At 38.9% G+C, this 27,903-nt stretch overlaps 1 protein-coding gene across 1 annotated transcript; it reads left to right on the plus strand.

Annotated features, from left to right (window-relative positions):
• Positions 1-207: 207 nt before the first annotated feature.
• exosc10 (exosome component 10) lies at positions 208-27,752 on the plus strand. The gene is made up of 25 exons (XM_041799863.1): positions 208-367; positions 4,147-4,283; positions 4,544-4,667; positions 4,752-4,856; positions 5,034-5,193; positions 5,298-5,406; positions 5,487-5,562; positions 10,223-10,333; positions 10,476-10,619; positions 11,603-11,793; positions 14,774-14,930; positions 15,030-15,178; positions 15,364-15,414; positions 15,531-15,642; positions 15,778-15,825; positions 18,142-18,217; positions 18,302-18,411; positions 18,506-18,598; positions 21,336-21,404; positions 21,481-21,586; positions 21,670-21,743; positions 25,248-25,428; positions 25,587-25,651; positions 25,730-25,806; positions 25,897-27,752. The coding sequence occupies exons 1-25, from the start codon at positions 245-247 to the stop codon at positions 25,925-25,927; spliced, it is 2,679 nt and encodes an 892-aa protein (XP_041655797.1). The 5' UTR covers positions 208-244; the 3' UTR covers positions 25,928-27,752.
• Positions 27,753-27,903: the final 151 nt, after the last annotated feature.

A 27,903-nucleotide genomic window follows, 5' to 3' on the forward strand; every position in this document is an offset into this window, starting at 1 on the left:
GTGTTACATTTTACGAGTCCATAACATACAGAATTTTGAAATTTGAATTTTTTTTATGAGTATGGAAAAATATTTGAGAAAATGTCACCCACAACTTGAAGACAAGAGTCTGTCCGATTTGGATGGATTCCCTCCACACCGTTGGGTGGCGCTGTCGCTCCTTCAGCCGCCTCCTCAGCAGCTCAGAAGAAATAATCGAGGAAAGCAGGCAGCTTCCTGCAGCTCACATGTACACAACCAGAGGATGGCTTCAGTAAAGAGAAGTGATTCCACCAGCAGTGGCCCAAAAGACTCAACTTCTGACACAACCGACGGGGACCAAAGCGAGTTATGTCCCGGTTTCAAAGACGTGGATGCCTTTGTTAAAGTAAGTGTATGAATCTGAAGCTGGACGCTGTTTTCAGCGCAACCTAGCAGGGACTGTTTTGGACAACGTGGACGTGCCTGTTGACTTTGAGTATTACACAAAGTTAGAATTTCGCTGTTAAACTCTAGATCTACAGTATTACTCGCTGTTTGTCCTATTAAGTTAGAAGGTTATAGCCAGGGATACAAGTCTTAACGCTTCAATGCGCTAAATGACTGCAGAAAATGTATGTGTCAATTTAAGGTTTTGTTTTTGTGGGTAGGGTCGCAATCAGGTCATTTGTGAATGATTTGATCATTTATAGAAATATAGACACTGTTTTAATGCTGTTTAAATTTTCTTCCACAGCCTCAGAGCTCAGATGTATGAAAGCTAGCTAGCCCAAATGAGGGCTTTCATATTTAAAAGAAAACAAGCAAGTACAATCTCAATATTTGAGAGGCTGTTGCAAACCAGCTGGATATTTGTTGATTGTAAAATATGAGAAACTATCAACAATTTAAATACAGTTTCTAATATTCTAGTTGTAGCTAGTTAATTTCTATTGTAACAAACTAAAAGTGATAAATATACTAGGAAATTATTTCTGATGGCTGTTATAACTGCCTGAAAATTATACATCAGAGTAGATGTCAAAGCAATGTACAGGACAAAATCAGCGCAGAGATCAGGCTTTGTCCACAGGGGGCGCCAAAATCAATGCCCACTTAAGTTTTTAACAGGAGCTTTAAGGAACAATATAAAATTTAACCCCAACAATTTAAATAACATATTTCTGCTACTTTAAAGCGTTAAACTATCAAATAAGTTGGGATGCATAGTATTATCAGCATGATAGCTGTATTGGCAAATATTCACTGAAAATGATAAACATCTGTACGAAACTTTCCACCAGTATTTACTGCTGATATACCGGCCTTACATCTTGGCATCATATATCGTACATTGGCCTCAATTTCAGCAAAATGTACAACTGTACAGCTAGGTAAAGGCTGATGCCTGGGATACCACATATCAAGGTTATTATAGTTAACTAAATCTAATGGAGTAACCAAAACTAAAATGTAAAAATAGTTTAAGTTAACTGAAACTAGATGGACAAAACTTTTACAAAAAAATTTGAAAACTAACTAAAACTGTGATGTGTGCTTACAAATCTGACTAAAATAGAATACAGCTAGAAGCAAAATTTCCTGAGCTTTAGCTATTCTTTGACAGCAGCCTACTGACTGGTATGTACACTGAAGCCTGGTGAGTGTAAAATGGTCAGATTTGACTGAAGAAGCATTCACACCATGGTCATCATTGGGGTCTTGGGTCAAATTCAAACATCAACTTTAGAAAAATAAAATAAAAAGTGAAGTAGCCCATCGAATTTGTTTTTGAAAAATTATGTTTTCTTTTTCAGACCCTTTTGGGAATTGTGCCTCACAGGTATCAGGGAATAAAACACTAAAACTAATAAAAACTAAACTAAAATGAAGAACTTTTGCCAAATAAAAAAAAGCAGTAAGATCTAACAAAAACTAAACTGAAATTTAAAACATAAAGTGAAAACGAGATTTAAAATAAAAAGAGATACTGGCAAATTCAAAACTGGTGTAACCTTGCCACACACTCATAGGCCATAGTGAGTGCTGAACCCTTTGGATGAATCCCCAAATGTGAAACGACAACCAGATTGTGTACCTCCCTGCTCCCCCCTCAGCTGCTTCATTCAGCTTGGTGTTCTTTACATTTAAAAAATGGAAGTGTAAATAAATATCAGTATCAGCTAAAATGAGATTGGACATATTGGTATCGGCAAAAATTCAATATCCTTCATCCCTACTAATAAGGCTGTGGAATATGTAGCCTAATGCTTCTACCCTTTCCAGTGCCACTTGCAAGGAAAAGATAATTAAGATTAGTCTTTTTTTTTTTTTTTAACCAAAACCTGCCAAAAGTAAAAGGAGAGAACACTTTGAAAACAGCACAAATGCTGAAATGCTGGCAATGGGTTTGTGAATTTTGGACAGAGTGCTAGAGTTGTCTTCCAGTGTCTGTAGTAAAACAAGAAATAACAGTATCGGAAACCCGTTTGATACTGCAAATGCAGGCTTTGGTATCTGCAGGTACATGTGTTATACACCAAGGCCTTTGTAGCCCTTAAGGAGGTTTTTCTAGTGAGCCTTGAACTTGAGTGACTTTTCAAGGACTTTAAAAATTAAATCCACTTTAGTAGATCCAATATTAAAAGTCTTTACATCTTTCTTTTTTTATCCAATTTTATCATCCATTTTCGATTATTTATTGCTGCTCACTTGAATGCTAATGGCCATAATGTTTTCCCAGAATGCTCTATGAGGGGCTGTCAACCATTGGCTGGCTGTTCTGTCATCATGTCATGCTGTGTCAAACTGAACATGCTTGAACTCTTAGATGATTATGGAGACGCCCAGACTAGCACATAATGGAGAGGAAGAGAGATAAAGAGCCTGTGATGTTTCCCTCTGTGCTGTTTTATGTATATATATATATATGTATTTAGCAGTGAAACTAGCAACAAAGTTTGCACCAATGCTGGTTCAGCCAAAACCCAGTGCTCTGGTATCGAAATCATGTCAAGGGGAAAAATGGTATGGAATATATCTAGACCTTTATGATTACTGTATAAAGATTTGGGTATTTTTTGATTTTCAACCTGCACATTAGCAAAAGTCACTGAAGACAACAACTAGACATACTGTTGTTGGTGAAGTGAGGATTTCTCTAAAAATATTGTATACCCAAAATTAGGTACAGTGCTTAAAAAATTTATTAGACCACCTGTCTCAGAGACCATCCAGCATCATGAAGTTATTTAATGCAGACTCTCCTATTTTCAGTGAGCTCTCCATGTTTTACCGTTTTGAACAGGAATGAGGAATTTCAAACTGAATTCACCTTTTTATACCCAAATTTGAGCCGGCTCACTGGGCTTCTCTGAGAAGTCAGAAATTAATCAAGCATAACATTCAACCACTAAAACTCATGTTTCTGTTCAGGAATGCAAGTAAATAACTATAATTTGACATATTAATCAAGAAATATTAATGTGCTTTACTATTTTTTCAGTTTCTTTGTAAATCGGTAAATTTGAAAATTCATGGCTAACAATAATGATAATTATATTTTAGCAATAAAAATATCATATAGGTGAAAGAGTTTCTACATACTGGTGTATTAACCATTGCAGAAACATAAAAAATTATTTTGTTTTTTCCAGTTTTTACCAATGCTGTTAATTTAGGGTCGCTGTGGCATAAACCTTACTTTGGGTGGTGGTCTAATAAATTTGTTAAGCACTGTATTTCCTCTTAATTATTGTTAATAAAACAGAAGAATGGTTTTAGGTAGCTCTGGTCTTTTTGGACCAGCCAGATGACTTCACAATGAACACACACATTTGTCTAGCAGTGAATTAAACAGTTCCTGTAGTCTGTTTCTGAAGGTGGGGCAGAGAAATGGACGAAGGAAAAAGTGCGACTTCAGCAGCAATCATACAACATCCTGAGGCTTCCTGTACATTTGTGTAGATGTGTCAAGGGTTTCTAAGTTTCTTTAGAGTTAAACTGTTTCGAAACAACCAGAAAATAACACCTTATATCTCTGAATCACCACTTTGCTCGTCCCAAGCAGTGCTGTATCTTCCATTTGATTTCTGAACACTACCTGCTTTTTCAGCCTCTCCCCCTCTCTACCTGTGGCAGCTTTTGTTGAAAATAAGACTAACGCCTGATTCTGTGTTTTCACTGCAGTATGGATTGGGTGCTGTGTTATCCGCTACCAAGGCATCAGCCGGTTTGCCTCAAGCCGGAGATGAATACGATTTCTATCGGAGCTTCCCGGGCTTCCAGGAGTTCTGTGAAACTCAAGGAGATAAGCTTTTGCTGTGGTGAGTTTGTGGTGTGTCACTGTATTTTTTTGAGTTTGTGCCTCTGTCACTCTTGCACCTGTCTATGGAGATGTTCACTCTTTTCAACTGTCTCAGTCTAGTCAAATTTGTTTGCTTGCTGAGAGCGAGGCATCTTTGTGATGATAAAAGCAAGTCTGACAGAGCCTTAGACATGCAAACAGATGAGTGGGTTTGCTGAGCAATCTGTCACCTTGATTAAATAAATGAATGTTTCTCCTCTCACTGTTTTCCTGTGCTAGCATGAGTCAGATAATGCAGCACCACGGCTGCAGATCCCACATCAGAGACCGGAACAAGCTGACAGAGGTTGAGGAAAGGTTTGACTTGGTTGTGGACTCAAATGATGTCATCCTTGAAAGAGCGGTATGACCTCCAGCTTCAATTCTATACAAATCTATCATGGAAAAGTCCTTGAAAACTAACAAGCTGTTTGTATATGGTCTCTAGGGCATTCTTCTTGATGAAGCTGATGGGGTGAACAGGAGCCAGCAGCCTGTAATGCCTGCAGGGTTTCAACCTCCCAAAATTGTCGTTTCCAGCTGGAATCGCAAGGTTGGTTAATTAACCTGTCAGCTCCCATACTGAAGATGCCAGTTCTTTGGGCTGAGTTCAAGCTGAAATATGAAGTGCTGGCATTCAAGCTCTTAAAGCGCTAGATCTTATTTATTTATTTAGAGGACTTGATAAATGCTTTAACTGGAATTTCATGCCCCTTGGTTTATTGATCAGGGTTCAGGCTCTGGCAGCCGCTCTGAGACGTTCCGACTACTCCATGCCAAAAATGTTGCAAGGCCTCAGCTGAAATTCAAGGAAAAAACCGACAACAGCAACACACCATTTATCCCAAAGATCTTCATCAAGCCCAATGCATTGAAGCCACTTCCATCTTGTAAGACATCCTTTTCCCAACCCTTTTATTCCCGGCTTGTGTTTTTATAACTTTTTTACAGTCCTAACTCTTGACATCTGTAATATTTTGCCTCTCTGCTTTAGATTTCACCAATAAACAAATCCGTAAGCAGAGACCTGAGGACCTGGATGTTCCGGCTGCGCTGGCTGATTTTATTCACCAGCAGAGAACTCAGGAGCATGTTGAAGACATGTAAGACCACTCCTCTATTATCAGCACAACTTTTCCTATCTCTCATCGCTCATTTTAACTTCTGATATTCATTCATTTAGGGTTGCACACCCATATCAATATGAACTGGATCATCTTACATTTCCAGAGAGCCTTCTGTCAAAGCCAGAAGCGCAGGTATGTTATGGTGATGATTATATAATCTGTTAATTGCTGGTTTGGACACTTCTTATCTCACCGTCAGCTATTCTTTGTTTACATCCATTTACATTAATTGAGCTGTGAAAAGTTTCTGCATTTCCTCCTTTTGCTTTTCATGCTTATTTTTTATTATTTTTACTTTTCAAGCGAAGACAAAATAAACTTATTGATCCCTCAGTGGGGAAATTTCAGTCTTAACAGCTAAAGAAACAACTTAGCAATGCCAAGCAGGATTTGTAAATCTGTCCCTGTGAAAGTCCAGCACCAGTTCTTTGGGTTTTCCAGCAGTGATTTCGTAACAGTTCAGTTGACATCTCAGTCTTCAGGCATGCTTCCCTCTGCTTGTTCTTGTCTACATCAGTGATAGGGAGACAATAGCAGAGTCACCAGAGAACTGTAGATCATGGTTTGTTGCATTGTGGGAGAAGTCTGCCCTATAAAGGGTGAAGAGGAGGAAAACCAAAACAGTCCCAGTGGGGCTTCCATACTGCAGATGTGTGACATGCAGTCCTACATCAGATTATCTTGTTCATATAATCCAGGAGCTGCATAATGAGGTGGTAGGCCACACCTGTATGCTCCCGCTCGTCCTTAAAGCAGGGCATTCACCGTACAAATTTTTCCTGATTTAGAAACCAATTTTGAGTCGCATGGCTCGCTTGGAAGTTGCACCGACTTTCAATTTTGTGTTGTTTGTCACGTACAAACAATGCACTATGGAAGACCAGCTGTTCTGGACTGGTTGGATGGAATTCTTGCATGTTTGATATTTTGGTTGTAAGACTGCACACACTCCCATGGTGAGCGCAGAATCCTAATTTGAGGCATTTTTCCTTTGTAAACTGTCAGACAGCATCCTAAATTGCCGTAAAAACAGCAGCTATAACTTTCTAATGCTCCCTCCACCACACCAATAAAAGAAATAGACAAGCAGGTATGTGATGTGATGGAGAGACAGGATATGACGAGAGGCCTGACCTCACTCGCACAGTGTGAGCCCTCAGGTTGTGCACGACCATCGTGTGAGCACTTAAATCGTACATAATGCTCTTGCATCACTAGTGATTCAGTCGCTGACTTTCCACCATATCTGTTGGAGAGTCTGGTGGAAATTGCACAGTGTCTGCCTTGCTTTAGAAGTACATTGTTGAAAGCACTGGAGAAATCATAAAACATGACTCACAGTGCTAACAGTCCTCTCCAGGGCCCTCATGTTCCACCAAAGCATAGAATCAGTACCAGAAGTGAACATTCATACAAAACCTGGAAATGGCATACATCAAAAATAATTCATCTTACGAAACCATGTGTACAAACACCTGCATGTTATAGTCTTGTTATAAATCACAAACCAAATGGAAATGTGTGCATGTGGATCATCTTCATATTTTGCTCTCAACACACCCACATTCAACCATAAATGGTTAACATAAAGCTCTTTATGAATGAAAATGCACAAAAGGTGAGCTGGCAGATCAAAGTTTTTCAGCAGTGAATCGCAGCAATAATGGGAAGAAAAATGAAAAGAAAACACTTTTTGACACAGACATGGAAGGTTTTTGTGAATGAAAGGACAGCTAGACAGTACATATTTCTGTTTGTTACAGCAGGAAGGTCACAAGCCAAAGAAAAACAGACTGACAGCACACAGCTGCTGCTGATTCATGCACTCTTCCTGCAGAGCCGATAATTCCACCATTCGTCATTTTACTGAAGTTTCACTGCTGTTTTTATATGTTTTATGAGACTTGCACAGATTTTTTCCTGATGCCAGAGTGCCCATTAATCAGCGGTCACTCCCCCACTGCTAAAGAAAGTTTGATCTGTGGACAAAAAGCTTTTATTTATCGAATAATTTTTATTTTGTTTCCTGCTGCAAGCTGTGTGAGAGCTGTCCAGGCTTCATTTGTACACTTTATTCTACAAAAACACATACAGCTGATGAGGATGAGCTCAGTGATAAATGCATATGTGCACAATCAGTTCTGAAGCCATGTCTCCATTCATTCTGTGCATCTTACAACACAGTAATGTTGAAGATATTTATGAAAAATAGCTAGTGCTATGGTCTGCAGTTGTTTCATGCTTTCATGTTACTGTGGAGTTTTAAATAAAATAATGAAGTTTGGGTGCAGTTCATTCATCTGCACACTGGATGAGTGAAGGGGAGATCATGCTATATTGGAGGCCTTATTTTTTTAGATGAATGTATTTTCATAATTAAAGTAGAATATGATTCAGCAGGTACATGTAAAAATAAAACTGTCAGTTTTAATGTTCCGGACAAACTGGATCTGTTTAAGTTTGATATTTAGTGAACTTGAATGCATGTTACACCTTTGAAGTCTGTTTTATTTATTACACTTCAAAAACATAGTTGTGTGGAAGATTTGTTTTGGCACATTTCGCAAGTTTCAGTACTTTGTAATTTGGCTCTGTCAAGTGACAGAGTTTGCGGGATGGATCACACATTTTCACAACTGCTCTAAAAACTGTGGCAGCGTCCAAACATTCTTATGTCACGCTGATTTTTATATATCCTGGTGTGTGTGTGTGTGTGTGTGTGTGTGTGAAACACTGCATAAGCAAGATTTTGGTACGTGTAAAAATCAGGACTGATTGTAAAAACATTTTAACTGATTTCAAGTGTTTTTTGATTACTTTATCCATGTAACATTTCCAAAATGCCATCATTTTCTCTCATGTTTGACCACAACAACAGATCAGAATTTGTCCAACAAGTCACTTATTCTGCCCAATTAAAAAACTCTTTTTCAGAAGAAACTGACATCTGTTGATACCACATTGTTTGCAGATGGCCATTATTTGTAAAAGGGCTGATATCCCTGATACCACTGTTGATGTGGTGTGTCTTTGTTTCCCTGTTGTGCACTGTTGAATATTAGGACCCAGGTGAGAGAGAGGGCAAAAGAGAGATCATCGTCTGTAGGAGCTAGCTGATAGCCGAACTGTACCAAGTCTATTAAAGAGCCCGCCATTGGGTGCAGATTTTTATTTTTATGTTATACTCTTATACCTGCTGTTTACATTTTTCATCCATGTGTCTTATTCTGTAACTTTTTTTGTCCCTTATGCTTTTATAAGAGTAACAGTATGCCCGAATAACAGAGGTGGAAAAATACACGACTAATGAATTCAAATTAAGTACAGTTACTGTGGTTAAAATTTACCAAATTAAAAGTACTTTTCTATAAATTAACCAAAGTAAAAGTACTTGTCTATAAATTTACTGAAGAAGAAGTACTCAATTTAGAGTTTAGTTACTTAGTACTGAGCACTGCGGGCTACTGAGGAGTTGTACAGTTAAATACGATTTTATTTATTGACAGTAACAAGAAGAAAATAAATCTCCAACCAGGTTGTTCAGGTGAAGTAACACCTCTTAAATAAAATACTCAACAAAACTGACTGTTAATTTAACTTAAATAGAGTTAAATTTAACATTTTTAAAGTGTCTACATTGGTCCACACTACTTAAGGTTAAATTACACTTTTGTGTAAGTTTGAAGTATAAAAATGCAGTACCTGGAAAAAAACTGTTCAGGGAGACATTAACATCTTAGTACTCAGTGTGTGTCTTTATTGTATGTAGTTTATGTTCACATATATATCAAGTCACAGACAAGAGCTCTAACTCAGCAGATGACTTCACTCATGGTGCAAATGTGTACAGCATTAAAAAAAACAACAACAATCCACTGGAAACATGAGCAAAAGAACTGCAGAACTGATCACTGCATAACAGGAAACATTCAAACACAGCTAAATGTGTAAAGATAATGCTAAAAACATCTAAACACACTGCTCTCACATTCCCACAGATTAGAAATGGCAGTGGGCAGAGAGTGGATAAATTGACTCTACTGAGCTGAAATTAAACCGGGGGGGTTAAAGGACAGGGTTTTCCTGATGAAGCGGGAGTGACAGTGACTTCCCCTTGTCAGAAAGTGACACAGAGTCCTGCAGCACTGCTGCCTCTGAGCAATCTTTTGAAGTGGAGGATTTTTTACCCTCCAGAATCCCCTGATGCAGGCTGTGGAGTGGTGGCGGACCATGGTGGTCCTTAGCACTACCTGTTTACGCTGTGTGCTCCAGCACCGGCGTCACTAAAGCCAAAGCTCATGGAGCCGAAGCAGTGTAGGTGCAAGTGCAGGAGAGGATGGGAGTGGTCTCTGAATGGTAAAGTCAGTTAGAGGCGGTTGCTACCATTCTACCCTTTATATAGAGTTTGTGAAAACCCACCATCGGTAGGTTTCTACGTCACATAAGCTCCACCTTCTCAGAAAAGATTTTTTAAAGCAGATGTCCGTTTGAGCTAATCAAAAGATGTTAAGTGCAGATTTTTATCAGTTTGGTGCAAATGTCAGAAAGAACACCAGCATTGATGTGTTTTATCATAGGTCTGTCAGATACTTCAGTGTACAGCTGAAGTTCAAGTGTTCACTGCTTCTTTAAGTAAAAGTACAGTTACTCTGGTTAAAACTTACTTAAGCAGAAGTGAAAGTACTGATTTAGATGTACTGTAAAAGTACAAGTACCTACCCCTGCCAAATGCCCCCTTTAATTTGTATAGTGCTTAAGTGCTTATTTCGTCTTTTTTTTTTTTTTTTTTTAGATGTACAAACCAATGTCTGACACAAAGTTCTCCTTCATCGACTCACTTGCGGATCTTGTGGCCCTGAATGAGAAGCTTTGCAAACTGTCTGAATTTGCAGTTGATCTAGAGGTAAGTGATAAGAAAAGTTCCTATGAATCTATTAGCTTTGTGCTTGTGGCAAACTCTTATGAGGTTGTTCTGGCTGGCCTAAAGCCTTAACTTTCTTGTGTATAGGCAGGTAAATTGATTTTCAATGTGCTCTCCATTGCAGCACCATTCCTACCGGAGTTTCCTTGGCATCACTTGCCTGATACAGATCTCCACCAGAGAAGAGGACTTCATCATCGACACCTTGGAGCTCCGCAGTGAGATGTACATCCTGAACGAGGCATTCACTGACCCAGCTATTGTCAAGGTGATGGAACTGCTCCTCAAATCCTATGCTCTGTTCTGTGATGTTAGAGAAGCTGGGAAAGTGTCTGATAAGATCTGTTTTCAGAATGGAAAACTGCATGCTCTCTGTGGTTGTTTTATTTTCTTTAAATTTGCCTTTGCTCAACTTTAGCGGACAATGTACTGAAAAAGAACATGTCATATTATTATTTATTAGTAAAAACACCTAAGAAATGTGTGTTAAAGTTGAAAGAAAAACTGTCAGTGGTAAAGCTCATTAGTGGCTGAAAATGCTGTGGTTGTGTGCTCAAGAAATTTTAAAATGCAGAGCACGGCAATGCCAGATAAATCTGGCAGAATCCCGCTGGCTTTTGCTTCTAAATTAGCAGTTTAAATAATTAAACGGCGCATATTTAAAGAAACACCTGTCTAATCATGTGACCGGTGCTTTGGCCTTTATTATTGGTTTGAGTTTTAAAGCTGTCTTTCTCTGGCTATTTCTCACTATTTCACAAGCCTCAAGGATACTTTTTCACGCAGATGAAATTTGGATGGCTGAGACCTTGTTATGAAAAGTTTACACCCAAACTTTCTAATCACCCTCTGCTGTATGGACTTAGTAATTCATAGAAGAAAATCTCAGTATTGTAGTAGTGACAGTAAGTTCGTCAAGATTTCAAGCTCTGAGCCAGACTGTCTTTGAGGTGTCTGGGAGCCCCACAGTTTTCAAACATGTTTAATAAAGTCTGTGGGAGTCCTCCGCTGTGTGGGAGCCAATCTGACTCACACACTGTAGGATTCCTGTGAAAATGTGTGGTGTGTGGGTTTGAACTACTGAGAGATCTGTGAAAATAAGCCAAATTGAGAAATGTCACACGGTGTCTCCTCAGCTTTTCATATTTTTTGGTTCCAATATTTTCTGTATCCAAGCAAATTACTTTTTAGAATAAGTTGGGCTCTCACCAGAGGGGCTTCAGCTGTATGCTCTTTCTATCTCGGTCTCAGGTATTTCACGGCTCTGACTCTGACATCGAGTGGCTCCAGAGAGACTTCGGCTTGTACGTCGTCAACCTTTTTGACACGCATCAGGCCAGCAGAGCTCTGAACATGGCCAGACATTCCCTCGACCATCTGCTCAAACAACTCTGCAATGTGGACTCAGACAAACGCTATCAGCTCGCTGACTGGAGGATTCGGTATGGAGATGAAAAAGCTGTTTAATGCGTTAATCAACAGGTTTTTGTTTAGGTTTTATTAGGAGTTTCACCAAGAGATGACTAATTTGTCAGTTAAATTAACAAAAATGTTGTTTCTGACTAGTTGATCATTCTTAAAAGGCAGAAAACAGAAAAGCAGGTGCTGTTTCAAACAGTTCATCATGTTATTCAGTAACCAAATTAAAGTTGATTTCTTCACTAAATAAAAGTTTTAAAAAATAGAATAAAAAATAAATAAATTTCCACTCAAACATGTGATCTTAAGTGACATGCATAATAAAGATTGCATGTTCAAAATAAGACCACAGCCAATTTTACCAATTGGCAAAGGCAGGAAGTTGCCTGGCCCAATGCCCCAAGGAGCTTTAAAATATCAGCATTATAGATGCACAATAAGTTTGAGATGTACAGTGCATTAATTGAATATTCAGACTCCCTTCAATTCTTCTATTTTGATACGTTACAGCCTAATGCTAGTATTCTTTTGTTTGCAAAGGGTCTGAATATTTATATGAATGTGATAGTTCAGTTTTTATTTTCCAATAATATGCAACAATTTCAAAAATTATGTTTTCACTCGGTCATGATTGGGTGCCGAGTGTAGAATAAAGAGAACAAAAACAGTTTCTACTGTGGCATCAGGCTGCAACATATTTTTTTTAAATGAAGGGGGCCTGAACACTTTCTGACTGCACTGTATGTCTAAGATTACTTTCAGTGATTCAGATGTGTATTTAGAATATAAATGTGACCAAAGCTGGTAAAAAGTCCTGCAAGTCGTCCCGAGGTCATTTTTGAGTTTTTTCACATTTTGAAAGTGTAGATTCCAAGTTTTCAAACGGTCTATCATACACCTTAATCTGAGCATATTTTACAAAGATATGCACATTTGAATGTTAACTTCTAGTTCCTGTTTGTTCTGAGAAAGCCAGGCTCAAAGTTTCAGGACTTTTCCTACCTTCAGGCAGGCTGGGAGATGGGCGTGAACAATAGAGCCATATTTACATGAAGTCCACCAAAACCAAGCTTCTGAATCGGACTGGTGACACTCATCACAATATTCCCACAGGAAATCTGCCGTCATCAAACTTGCCCTGTCGAATGATCCTGAAGTTGTCCGAAGTCTGTTGATAATTCAGGCAGCTTCTTCATGTCTCTTCTACTTTTCTTCGCTGCAGGGTTCATCTTGAGGCTTTTTGTTAAAGGTGATAACTAGAAACAGCTGTATACGTGCCGAGGGGGGTGGTGTTTGAGCCATGCGGTGTTTGTTATTGTCCATCTCAATGGGCGAAACTGGGAACAATGGCAGACTGAGTGGCCAATTATCACCCCGCAGTTTCGCTTTCCCCTCCCCTCAATATCCTTGCAGCAACTGCAAGAATAGGGCATTTTAAAACACAAAATTAACGCTTTTAAATGTCACATTTGTGTTACTTTTTTCATCGAATGAGTAGTTTAAATGTCGGACTTGCATAAAATGAGAAATAACGAAAAATGATCATTTTGAAGAAAATGACTTTGTATCCATTTTTCTCAACCAGCGGAATGCCGACTTGCAGGAACTTTATCTGGCTTCGGTCACAAATGTGGTGCTAATAGTCAGTAAAATAGCACGAATCTAGATTTTGAATATCAAAAAAAAAGTTCATGAGAGCAACCCCTGGCCCAAACTGCAAGGTCCAAGACCCTCAAAAACCCCAGATGTTTTCATATCGAACAGATTAGGGTTAGGCAGATATACATATTGAAACAATTGCTGAAACCCCAAAATTGGGTTAAGAAACTGTCCAACGCATTATTAAAAACTGGAAGGATAGTGGAGAACCATCATCTTTGAGGAAGAAGCGGGTTCGGAAAAAAATCTTGAATGATCGTGACCGGTGATCACTGAAAATCAAATCAAATTGGGAAAAAACAACAGCAGAACTCCCGGCTGTGTTTAATAGTGAAAGTAAGAGCATTTCGACACACATAATGCAAAGGGAACTCAAGGGATTGGGGCTAAACAGCTGTTTAGCCTTAAGAAAACCACTTATCAGTGAGGCTAATCAGAAGAAAAGGCTTCAGTTTGCTAGGGAGCATAAAGATTGGAATCTTGAGCAATTAGAGAAGGTCATGTGGTCTGATGAGTCCAGATTAACCCTGTTCCAGAGTGATGGGCACATCAGGGTAAGAGAAGCAGATGAAGTGATGCACCCATCATGCCTAGTGCCGACCACACAGACCTGTTGGGCCAGTGCTATGGTCTGGGGTTGCTGCAGTTGGTCAGGTCTAGGTTCAGCAATGTTATATGCCCAAAGAATGAGGTCAGCTGACTACCTGAATGTACTGAATGACCAGGTTATTCCATCAATTGATTTATTCTTTCCTGATGGCACTGCCATATTCCAAGATGACAATGCCAGGATTCATCAGGCTCAAATTGTGAAAGAGTGGTTGCAGGGAGCATGAGCCATCATTTTCACATATGGATTGGCCTCCACAGAGTCCAGACTTTAGCTTCACTTAGAATCTTTGGGATTCTTAGTGGGGGGTGGAGGGGTAAAGAGGATGTCAAGTGTCAGTAGATTAATAGATCAGATAAAGTAAATTGGGAATTCACTGTTAATAATATGAAAAGAAGAGAAAACTATAAACAACAATGCATCAGATATACATAAATTTAAAAGGGTAACAAATTACAAACAGGATTATACAGCGAATCTACCTGTAATGCAGTCCTGCTCATATAATTACTAAGATTATTGTATTTAATCGCCTGACAGCATTATTTGAAATATTAAAGGTAGCACATCAGACCAGTAATTTAGATGCCGTCGAACATGAATAATGTTTAATCGCTTCATCCATAAATCAAATGTCTAGTTCCATCATTTATCACAGATTGTAAATACTCTTAGATTAATCTTAACTTTGGCTGTTTTTTTTTTTTAATAAATTTAACTTTTTGACCCTACAGCCCCTTGCCAGTTGAGATGGTGCAGTATGCACGGGCAGACACCCACTACCTCCTGTACATCTATGACTGTGTGCGGGCGCAGCTGTTCGACTTCAACCACGGCCAGCCTGGCCTTCTGCAGAGTGTCTGGAGCAAGAGCAAGGACATTTCCCTGAAGGTGAGCCTCCCTTTATGTTTTTACAAAGTTCCACACCATAATCCCTCAGGTTTTTCAACATCTTTCATGATTCACCATGCGGTCTCCTCTCCTGTATAGAAATATGTGAAGCCCATCTTCACGGAGGAGTCGTATTTAGAGCTGCAGAGGAAGCAGAAGAAGTCTTTTAACACCCAGCAGCTCGCTGCCTTCAGACTGCTGTTCGCCTGGAGGGACAAGCTGGCCAGGCAGGAAGATGAAAGCACTGGGTAGGCTGTTTGGAAATGGGCAGACTTGCTGTTGTGGAAATCTGCTAGAGCTGTTTTTCCATTTTTATAGTTTGTGCTCAGCCAGATTTTGCCATCAATATGATTTTGTTACAGGGTCCGTGCTTTTATAATAATTTATACTTTTTTGACATCTGTCTTAACCTTTTATCACATTGTGTCTTTAGATATGTGCTGCCCACTCATATGATGAGCAAGATATCTGAGGAGCTCCCCAAGTGAGTACATTGGGTTTTTCACTGATAAATGTAATGTATTCTCATTTCAGCTCAGGTTGTACAGGGTTTTTTTTTTTTTTTACTTCAATTACACAAATTTGTCTTTGTCCATTCAGAGAGCCTCAGGGCATCATTGCCTGCTGTAACCCTGTACCACCTCTGGTGAGGCAGCAGGTCAATGAGCTACATTTGTTGGTTCAGCAAGCCAGGGAAATGCCTCTCCTTAAGGTGAGAAAAGACCCATGTCGGAAGTTGTTTTTTATGATTTTAGTCACTGATGCCATTTTAATATTTCTGTTGTTACACCACTTATCAATGAGGAACAAACTCAGTCAACATTGCAATGCTTTCTTCTTTCCAAAGGCTGAGATTGCAGCTCAAAAGAAGAAGGGACTCACACCCATTAAAAAGGTTGGTAACTAACCAAACCATATGGATTCTGCCTTTTTATAGCTTGATAAGTTGTTTATATTTTACCATATGATAACAGAAACAACACTCCATCGTTCTTTGTTGTATGATAACAAAGCCACCCACATCAGACTCTGACATATTGTTCTGGTGATTTTGATGCCAATACGTGCTTCAGATGTGCCTAATTTAGAATGATGCATTGATGAATTATAATTTTTCCTACATTTTTATCAATTTAGCACATACATATTATTAACAAACACACAAATACATTCATTAAGAAGGGTCTCCTTTATTCAACCATACAGGGTTTGATCTGAAACACAAGGTGTAAAATTATCAACATAAACTTCATGTATTCGTATGAATTTTCTCATTGATAACCCTACCTTTAAAAATCAATTTTAATACACTATATGGACAAAAGTATTTGGCCGCTTTGGCCAACCATTGTGCCAACAGGGACTGTAATGACATTATATTTAAAAAGGTGTACTTTAATATGGAGTTGGTCCCCCTTTTGCAGCCATTAAACCCTTCTCCCTTCTCTCTTCTTGGAAATTTGTGCCCATTCATTTTGTAGAGCATTTATGAGGTCCGACACTGATGTTGGATAGGAAGGCCTAACTCGGGATCCCCGTTCCAGTTTATCCCATAGGTGCTTGATGAGGTTGAGGTCAAGGCTCTGTGCGGGCCAGGACAAGTTCTTCCACACCAAATTCATCAACCCATGTGTCTATAGTCCTTGGTTTGTGCACTAGGTCACAGTCATGATGCAATAGAAAAGGCCCCAAAGCATTAAGATTGCCCTTAACTGGAGATGAGAGGCCTAGCCCAAACCCTGATAAACAGCTCTATGACATTATCCCTTCTCCACCAAACTTCACAATCTGCACATTGGAGTCATGCAGGTAACATTCTCCTGGCATCAGTCAAACTCAGACCCATCCATCTGACTGCCAGACAGAGTAGCCTCGGATGGAGTGGTGTGCTTTGCACTACTTCATCCTATGCTTAGCATTTGACTTAGTATTGTGGGGCTTGCACACAGCTGCTTGGCCATGGAAACCCATTCCATGGAGCTCCCAGAGTACAGTTTTTGTGTTTACATCAATGCCATTGGAGGTTCAGAACTCTTCAGCTATGGAATCAGCAGAGCATTTGTGACTTTTACACACCATGCGCCTTGGCAGTAGTTGACCCTGATCTGGGATGTTACTCGGTCTGCCTACTGGCTGAGTTGCTGTTATTCCTAAACGTTTCCACTTTCAAATATCAATTACAATAAACTATAGGAAGGAGTGCGTCTTGAACTCAATAAAAAGTTTGTTTAAGGTGCTCTTTGGAAATGGGATTCATGGAGTTGATGAATAAACCAGAAAAAAACTCTACCCTCTTAACCCCCTGAGGTACCCTCTTAAAGCATTCAAATGGCTTTATTTTCAGGGCATGGTCATGTGTAGACCTTAAAAACACACTTCAACGTGTTTGACTTCCTGATGAAGGCTTGATGCCAAAATGTTTTGAAGTGTGGTTTTAAGGTCTACACATGACCATGCCATGAAAAACGGCATTTTAATGCTTGAAGAGACTGCCTTGGAGTTTTATTTGTTGTTTATTCATTAATATCAAGTACAGTTGACCATGGAATATCTAGCAGAGATGAAATTCACCAGCTGTCTTATTTTTTTAAAGGTGGTATCCATCAAAGTTCCACATTTGAAATGACTGAGCTCTTCAGAACGACCCATTTGGTATCACAAATGTGTGCAAATGTAGGCTAAATGGCTAGATGCTTGATGCTATACACGTGTACACCTGATTTTATACACCTTAAGTCCATAAAGTGCGTTTAAATGTGCCATTGTTTAACAGCATCACTTTAGAATAAAGATGTAGAAAATTCAGCAATGAAGGAACATATCATGAGTCAGACGTAGGTTTCTAAACAGGATTTAAGATCGAGGTGTTGATCGAGGTATTGTTAATGATTACATCTTATTTTCTTAAATCTCTTCCTCTGTTCTCCTAATACATAGACATAAAGCTGAAGGATAATAGCTACCTTTCACAACAGAATCCAGGTTTGAATAAACAACAGTTTGATGTGTTTTTTAAGTATTTAGACCGATGTCCCATCTGTTGATGAAGTAGGATTAAATTATTTAAACTGCAGCCAATCAGCAGGGGGAGCTCTAGATTTTGTGGTTCCACTCCCTGTTGGTGGTTGCTCCATTCATCTTAATGCACAGTCCGAGCTGAAAAAACCAATAGCTTGAGAAAAATAATCATGATCTTGTTATGATTCTCCAGCCAGAGGTCACGTTGTTTGGTCCTCACGACACATCCAGGGTCTCTGAGAGTGACCTTCATCACTTTCCCTCAGATGGTAAGCTTGTTTCTCAGTCATGCTTTTTATCATCCTGCTGATTTTATATTCAGAGTTTTTGCAGATATGTTTTTTCCCTCCCAGATCTGCCTATGAAACAAGGGAAGCTTTTTTCAGATGATGAGTACAAGATGGATGTTGACGTGGAAAAAACACACGGCCTCATGGCACCAGCTAAAATCACACTGTTTGAGGTAGGCCTGATCTTTTTGTTGTTTTTATTCAGCCTGACAGTTTTTACTCACTTGTGATGCCTGCTGTGAAATTATGTTGTTGATGCTTTTGTAGGAGACGGAAACACAGACTGATCAAGAGTCTCTCCCTGTGGCACAAATGAAAGCGAGACGGATCAATGAGTCTTTTGAAAACCCTTTCAGAATGGTAAGAGCGGACCAGTCATTAACCCTCTGTGTTGTACTGAGTGTTATACAACAGTGGATTCAAAGACAGCAGCCTGATTGAGCTGGAGACATTCAGGAGTGCTATAGGCAGCATAAATGAGCCTTTACATAATAGTCAGATAGATGTACTTAATACTTAAAATACTATATATTGACATAACTGCTGACAGAGTTTGTCTTTTCATCAGGTTTATACCTCTGAATCACACAGCAGACCAGGATGTCAGGGTTGCATGATACATAGAGATAGACAAATACATGTACATATGAAAGTATCTTTGCAGTGGTAACCATGGAAACAAAGAAGTTGCAAGATTGCAGGAGAAGTTGACAGTCCATTTCAGTGACGTTATGATACTAATTTAAGGTGGTGGAGCAAAAAATAATAATGTTGTTCATTATTCTTTTATTATTATTATTTTTTAATATTTGATGCATGTGTAGCTGGTGTACCCTGGATGGGGGTGCAGAGGTTAGTGCTGTTGCCTTACAGAAAGAAGGTTCCTGATTTAAACTCTAGTCAGACAGGCTGAAGTTTGCATGTTATCTCAGTGTTAATTCCAGGTACTCCAGTTTTCTCTCCACAGCCCATAGACAAGCCCGTTAATCTAATTAGAAACTCTTAACTGTCTGTTGGTGTGGATGTGAGTGTGCCTGGTTGTGGTATGTCACTCTAGCGGCGTTAGTCATTCGTGTGTTTCCAAGAGGGCGGTCCCTGCTGGGAGATGGTGGTCCTGATTGTAAACACCAAAAACTGGAAGAGGGCTTTCACATAAGTTTCCCTGCAAACTGGTGTTCATAAAGATCCTCTGACCCTGACCAAAGAGCGCTAGAGGACATCTCCATACAGAAGTGTAAATGGGCTGCTCGACAGGTTGACAGGCCAGTCATAGTGAAAGACGTGTCTCTGCTCGGTATGCCTGGTCCAGACATGAAATGTTTCTTGGATAGTACAGTCTAACTGAAGATAAATGTCAATCTAACAAATTTGCATTTATAAAAACGATTATTTTTTTATTTCATAAAACAAATTTACTCAAAGTCACCTTGAACGATTGGTCGTTCAGGTAAAAAAATATCTATAATTTTTTTTTTTTTAATTACCTCGTTGGGATCTTGGTCGGGCAAAAGCTTTTCAACCAAAGACACGACCAATCAAATTGAAGCTGTTAGTCCTACATAAAACCCTGGTTCTATATTTTATCATAACAGCATTTTATCTTATCACTGGTGCAAAAACACTCATCAGTTCCTGCAGGGAGGAACATACACTCAAAGCAGATCAGCATTGTGCATCAATTACCCCAAAATTAGATACCTTTAACCGTCAGCTTGAAGAAAAATAACAGGACTTCTGCTTTTGTTTCACTGAGCTGAAGGCAGTTTTGGGACATCCAACATTTAATGTTTGAGAAGACAGGCCAGAATGTGGGACAATTCATCACGGTGGCTACCGGTCAGGGGGACATAAAGTTGGGTGTCGCAGCATGAAAATGATATTTAGTATTATAATTCTGAATAAGACGACCCAGAGGAAGCATGTATATGGAAAATAACGGGACCAAGAATAGACCCCTGTGGTACACCACAAGTGAGGGGGGCAGGGGATGAGGAACATTCACCAATAAAAACAGCAAATGATCTTTCAGATGAATAAGAATGAAACCAAGCAAGCAGAAATGGGAGGGGGAGTCTGGCCTGGAGATATCTGATGATGTCTGGAAAACTGTATGGGAGGGTCAAGCTAAGACCACCAACTCCAGAGCCTGGTGGGAATTCTGCTGGAAGAACATAAGATTTTTTGTGACTCCCAAACTGAAATCTAGACAGCAGGGTTTTCAAGGACAGGATAAATGTTGGAGCTAATGTGGACAGACAATGGCAGATCACTTTCATATATTCTGGGCCTGCCCCCTTATTCAACCTTACTGGCAGGAATTTGCCGGAGAATATGGTCAATTTTTGGTTTAGAAGTTGACTTTTCTTTTATTAAATTGTATTTGGGTAAAATCCCAGTTGGACTTACGGCCCAGGATATTTATCTTTATAAAGTGCTCCTGGCTGCAAGTAAGAAGGCCATTACACGGAAATGGCTGCAGATAAATTTGCCATCAATGAATGACTGGATTACCATTGTTAATGAGATACAATGTATGGAGAAACTGACCTTCACCCTAAGATTGCGGGCTGATCAGTATACTACATACTGGGTAAGGTGGACATTATATTCTTTAACATGCAACTTGTATGTGTGAATGATCACTCCACTTTGCACTAATGTGTGGCCTGTGTCACCCTTGTCAACCTGTCTGTTCGCTGATATTTTCTATTTTTGTCTGTTTTTATTCTTTCTTGTTTGTCCTTTATTGTTGGAAAAAAAAGAAAACTTGAAAAAAAAGAAAGTTTCAAAAAAAAAAAAAAAAAGAATGAAACCAAGCCAGAGCAGTGTCTTTAATGCCAAGGTACTGTTAAAGGTGGTTTAAGAGGATGCCATGATCAACTGTACCAAAGGCAGGGCTCAAGTCCAGTAGAAATCATGAATAGTGACACTGCACTGAATATCATCGCTGCTGTGATTATCTTTGGCTCTCAGCTTGGCCACCAATTTCTAAACCCTACTCAATGCAGAGCTAACATTCAGCACAGCATCACTTTTTCTCATGTGAGATTGTTTGTCCTGGCAAAACAGTAATCAGTTGTCTTCTTTTTATTTTCAGTATTTGCCCTTAAGTGAAGTTCGTGTCAACAAGAACGCCAAGTTTGACCCGTCTTCAAAAATATTTGAGGTATAAACTTTCCCACTCAGACCTCCTTCAATCTTAACTGAATGTCTGAATCTTCATATTTGTGCCACTTTTACAGATTAGTAAAAGATGGAAGCTGCAGAGTATTGAACAGAAACAAAAGGAGATGGAGGAAAAGAAGAAAGCTAAAGAAGAAGCCAAAGAACTTGCCAAGAAGGCAGCAGGTAATGGACTTGGTCTTGTTAGAAGTGTCTGATGTTAGAAATGTCAATGCTCCTCATTATGTTACTCTGTTGATTTTGCACAGAGGAGAGAAACAAGGCAAAACAGAGCTACCAGGAGTCTCTTCAGAACGTTGCAACAGTTCGCCAGCAAGCAGCGGTGAGTCATTTTGCACTCTTGTTTGCTGTTTCCTCCCTGCTGCTTCATGTTAGCAGTCTATCAACCTCACTGCTGATGCACCTGTTGGGGAAAAGTAAAAATCCATGAAAAACATGAGTTGGAGCCTGGCACGGAATATTAAAGACAGCGGTTTAATAGCTAGGTTAACCTTCTGCAGTGCCCCCATTTTCTCAAGACATGGCAGATATTTCTACTCAGTGACTCACAAGCGAGCGAACCACTGCTGCCCGTCTGAGGGATCGGCATGTCCATGCTCTTTTAATATTCTTATCTGTCTCACGTTGCGTCTGGGGAGGGAGGATGCACCGTGTGGGATTGAGGCATCGGAGACACGTCCTCCTCTCATCAAACACTTCTCTTTCCTCTGAAAGAACAACAAAAGCTTCTGCCTGTCCAAAAAGCCCACTTCCTCTCACTCTATCTCTCCAGGGTATTTCTTGGCACCCTCCTGCACAATTTCTTATGTGCGCTTTGCCTCCATATGGCGTTTTCTCTCTGTTTTAAATGCTCAGTTTGACAAAAGTCTCTGTACTTCATCTTCTGTTAACTTTGCAAGAGACAGGCAGGTTGGTCATAGTGGTTTGACTGTCCCTGCAGGAGGCACCACTTCCCCTCTGCCTCTCTCTGTGTGAGGCTCCAGCCATCAATCAGTGCACACAGTAATGGTTTGCACCGCAGTAATCCATTGTATGATGATGGCTTAAGTGAAATTTGGATTTTAAGGCACTCCCTGCTGAAATGACGCACGTTGGCACCGGCTGGTTGGTGGCGTGCATTACAGTCTGAAGTGTTGGCAGCAGCACTTGAAAGTAACACTCATCAACCTGCCAACTGCAGCAAATATTGGCTCTGCTGTCTAGCTGTCAGTTTCAGCCCGGACTTTGGCAGTCAACTTTTCTCGTCTTATTTCTGTTTGAAAGAAAGCTTTTTGATTTTATGAAGCCTCTTCTCCACTGATATTTACTGGTATCATAGAGGCTGTGTGCTGTGAATGGGCTCCAACATCCTCGGGTTTCTCTTCTGCCTGCTTTCTGTTCATCAAGATGCATTAAAAATTAACAAGTTTTAAATCACATTAAGCTAATTTGATATATTATACAAGGAGGAAAAAATTGCAAGAATGGGAACAAAAAGAATAATTAATTTTACAAGATATTGAATGAGCAGTCGTAAAAATGCTTTGGCACATTGAAACTGTTAATTAGAGGAATGTGTGCTCACTGAAAAGCCTTCACACCCTCTAATCAAACCCACACAAAAGGAAAATAATTTCCAATTTGAAGAAAACAAGTTTGGACTGCAGAATCTCAGCTTAGAATTAGTTGGCATATTTGTTAACACAATGACACCTCAGAGGTGACACACATGCTGACATTCACACTTTATCCTGTGATCCTGGTTTTCTGTACAGACATTTTGACTCACTGAGCCTTCAGTTAACCCTTTCTTTGCTCAAACACTGGTAAAGATTGATGGTAGAGGCTGAATATTCATCCACAAATCTGCTGGCCTGAATACTGCAGCTTATAACATTTTTCTCTTTCTTACTATCATTTAAATGTAAGGTCACCATTATATGAAGTCTTTGCACACCAAGGGCAATGCAAAAAAAATGGTACAAATGTAAATAATTCCAAGGAGTATTTTCACTTCCTATTTCTATTCACATCAGGAGCAACAAGATTTTACAAATGAATCAGGATACTGAAAGGCATTAAATAGATGACTGAATAATGTTTCTGTCTCTTTTTCCTCCTCGTTGAGTGCCACTTCCTCTCTTCTGCTGGATTTGCCTGGTAGCAGGGCAGCCTTTTTATTCATTTTATAAATTAAAATAACAGAATGATGTTTAAAAAAAAGAGTGGCATCAATATGAGCTGCAAGTGGGGGCTCACATGTTGGCATTGAGGGGCTGGGCAGAGCTGCCATTTCAGGGAGACATTTGACCCAGAGCAGTGATGAGCTGTTTAGTTATGAGGATACTTTGTTGTTGAATATATCAGTTGAGTTAAAGTCCTGTATATCAGTGTCTGCAAAAATGAGCCCAAAAATATCAGATAACTTGATTTCATTTGTGGAAATTACATTGCTGATGTGACAGCTTGTGTTGACTAGAAAAAAATATTACCTGCAAATTTGGGATGTACAATATTGGATTTTTGCCAGTATCTGATATTCTAATATTCAGAAAAGCAGATACTAATATCAATACTAACATTCAAATAGAGTTCAGACTTAAAACTCCAGTCCTTAAAACACTGAGATAATGTTTTTAACTTTGAGTCTTTAAAACTAAGGTTGAACAATTTGGGAAAATAATTAAATTGCTTTTTTTCACCCAATATTGTGACTGAGATTCAATTTTTTGTTTAATTTTTTTTTTAAGAAAGAGGAAGACAGCTGACAGAATTGGAAACAGGGATTATGGAGCTGGGTAGAGACATGCAGAAAAGTGCCACAGGCCAGATTCAAAACCCGGGCCGACCATGGGGCGTGCCTCAAACCACTAGGCCGCCTACACCCCTTAGATTAATTTAAGTCCTCACTTTTTGTATTTTTTGACAAACACAAGCAAAAATCATTCTATTTTATAACCAACATTATATATTATAGATTAAACTAGGGCTAAGCAATTTTGAAAAAAATTAATTGTCATTATTTTAACTAAAATTGCATATTTGGTATGAATTCTTGTGTTCAAAGGAGTGATATTTTTTGTCAATTTTATATTTGATACGAAAAAATATACAAAAATAAAGAAAAAAGGATTTTATTGTATACTATTCTAGAAAATATTGACACTTAAATGTTTCTATGCATAAACATCTCTGATGCAAAAAAAGGTACTTAGCTGTTTTTTTGTTTTTTTTTTACAAACATTTCCAATCAAAGAAATATTCTACCTTCTGTGGTTTGAGCATTGCAGTGGGACATATTATGATTTAATCTAAATTTCAATTAATTGCCAAGCCTTAATTGAAAACACACTTTGAAGTGTTAGCATTTATGATGAAAAAAGAAATTTTTCAGCAGGCATAGGTCTGTTGGTCCAGCCTAAAACTTTGCAAACTTATTTGTTTGTACGGCCAATATTCACAGCTAATATAGGCAGAGTTTTAAAGCCAAAATATCATTTTTATCAGCAGGATTTTCATATCTGCCCATACCAATACCTAGCTTTTTAAACTAATATCTTCTGATACCAATATCGTACCAATAATATCTTGTAAATTACACTAGTTAGACATGTCTGTGGTGCAAAAGCCTTAAGAACCAGATGTTCATACAGATTGACATCACTGAGGGATTTAAAATAAAATATTTCTGCTTAAATTTCAAGGATTCATGATTCTTCTTTTGTGCAATTTGATAGTAGTTCATATGTTAAAGAGGTCAAGAAAACAGCTTGCTCTCATTGTGTGATTATTAAGTATTGTAACTAGTAAGTATTGCACAGAAAATAATGTCATCAACTTTTCTTAGGAATCTGCAAAGGCTGGGGGACAGAAAAGAGAGAGGGTCACCAGTGAGGGTGGAGAGTTAACTCCCAAACCAAGTAAGAAGCTGATGAAATCGGCAGAGAAGCCCCAGAAAACAGAAGGCCCTCCTCAAGAAACCTTCAAGCCCTTCGACTACAGTCAGTCAGACCTCAGAGTCTTTGCTGGTATGTATAAGCAACAACTTATTATACTTTAAATTAAAAATTAAACCCTATTATTGGGTTGTGTGCTGGTATGTATATGCAACAATGTATTATACTTTAAATTAAAAATTTCACCTCACTGTCAGGTTCATGTTATAAAATTATGTTTGTTTTTTCAGGGACTAAAGCGAAAGACAACTCACAGTTCGACCCAAACCGGCAGCCTCGCGATTTCAACAAAAAGGTATCGATTAATGAAATTGACAGTCACACAATTTCTAAGCTGTTTTTATTGATGAATACAACGCATATTTTCCAACAGAAATTTGCAAAGGGACAAAAATCCAACTTTGCAGCTGGAAACAAAAGTATGTCATATATGGCTGGAAAATCAGACAGGTAAACATATAAGATATATTATTAAAAATGTGTTTACCTTTTCAAAATCAAACATCCTGGTGTATTAATCATGCTTTTTTCTCTTTACAGAGGATTCAGGCACAACTGGCCCAAAAGATAAACTCTTTTTCATTCCTTTCTGTCTTTGTCCTCATCCTACAGAAACAATGTGTTTCCCCTTTTTTCTTTTTTTTTTTTGTTTTTGCAAATGAAATTCAGTATTTTAATATTTATTGGATTTCACCTTTTTTCATCTGTGGAACATTTTGCCTGTAAATATGTGGACACTCTTACCTCTATATTAAAGATGATTTTAGAGGAAAAAGCTCTTTCCTATATTTGTTTTATCAAGCCAAAAACATGTGTTAAAGAGTTTCATACATAGCAAAAACATTAAAACTATTATCTCCACTTATATTTAGATAGCATCTCATACTTTAAGATGTCTAAAGAATACATGGTGAAAAGAGAAAAAGATCTCAGAAGTGAATAAACTAAATACTACATTCTAAAGGTATTGACATTAACCCAAGATGACAAAAATGACCCATCTCAAAAATTGATTGATTTATCTTTTCTTATATTTCAGTTTTGTATTCATTAACTTATCATTGGTGATGATAAGATAAAGACCAGTTTTAGTAGCTGTTTCTATGCATGCATGTAAAATTATGTTACTTTTTCAAGCTACACAAGCATCTCTTGCAAAAGCTAATGTCCACAAATATTCAGTAGCTCGAGCAATAATGAGGAGTATATCAGTAATAGTGATGAAGGACTGATTGTTGAAAAAAATGAGTGGTTTTCAGTGATGAGATTCATTATTTCTGCCCTTGAGGAGCAAAGTTTGTGATAAATGAGAGGTTGTTTTTCCACAATAAATTGATAATGATTAAAATTCAAATAAGCTGCTTTATTCAAGAGTTTATTTTTTCATCCCTAGAAACAGATATGTATGCAGAATGTTAAGACAAAGAAGGGTTAATACGCTACTATTCAGGATTGTTACAATAGAAAATCTCAAGGTACCTTACTTCACTGCTAAATACTGATTGTAGAGCATGTTTTGCTAAGGCATCTGAAATTGATTTGCTCAAAAGTTGAGCAATTCATGACCTTGAAATTTTTGGTGAAATTAAACAAACCAGCAGTTGAATCATTTTGTACATCAGTGAGGTGTATAGGGAACACTGCATGTCACGTGCACGAATGTTGGAATGGCACATAAGATTTCGCAAAGGCAGAGAGGATGTCTGACATGATTTCTGAGCGCCCATGCACATCAAAAACTTCTGAAAACATACAACGAATTGAACATATTGCTTGAGATGATCAATGACTCTGCATAAGAATGATAGCAGAAATGGTCTCCATCAGAAATACTGCCAGTTTGGGCACGCCGGTAATCAAGTGATTAAGGCGCGCGCCATGTATGCAGGCGACCCAGGTTCGAATCCAGCCTGTGGCACTATTTCCTGCATGTCTCTCCCCACTCTCTTCCCTGTTTCCGACTCTATCCACTGTCCTAAGCAAGTTTGTAGAGATGTTTTGGAACACACTGAAGGAAACATGAGGGTTGAGCTACAACCATAGACTGTAGAAAGAATTGGACAAACCCTGTGTGACATCAGCCGTCTGCTTACAATAGGCGGAATCAAACAACTCTTGAAGCCAATCCGCGGCGGCTTCCATATTGAAATCACGGTCACCCACGGCCTCCCACGTCCCTTTATCCTGCAAGCCTCACCTCCCCTCCAAGCCCTGCCAGCTCGTGGCCTCTTTAGTGTAGAAATCCTACAAAGCGGCAGGGCAGGGGGCCACCATGACTAAGGGAGCTTTCACACTAGGTCCAGCGTGGCACAATTCCTCCCCCTTCTCTCCGCTGGATTGCTTTCACATTAGCCACAGCGATCTGTGCCCAGGCCCACTTGTGCACTCCGATCTGGGACCAGTAGCCCAACTCCAGTACTGAGACAACAAAGGACCAACCCATAACTACACTAGGTAAAAACCTAGTATATGGCTGACCACATATGGGATACCTGTTGAAATGCCTGACTGGCAGAGTGATTTTGTCATTATTGTTATTTTCTGTGA

The sequence above is a fragment of the Cheilinus undulatus genome, linkage group 11 (assembly GCF_018320785.1).
Source record: "Cheilinus undulatus linkage group 11, ASM1832078v1, whole genome shotgun sequence".
In the NCBI taxonomy this organism is placed as follows: Eukaryota; Metazoa; Chordata; class Actinopteri; order Labriformes; family Labridae; genus Cheilinus; species Cheilinus undulatus.

Coding starts and splice junctions, on each gene's coding strand:
- exosc10 (XM_041799863.1), top strand. CDS start 245: ATGGCTTCAGTAAAGAGAAGTGATTCCACCAGCAGTGGCCCAAAAGAC. Junction 368..4,146: donor ACGTGGATGCCTTTGTTAAA/GTAAGTGTATGA, acceptor TTTTCACTGCAG/TATGGATTGGGTGCTGTGTT. Junction 25,429..25,586: donor AGACCTCAGAGTCTTTGCTG/GTATGTATAAGC, acceptor TTGTTTTTTCAG/GGACTAAAGCGAAAGACAAC.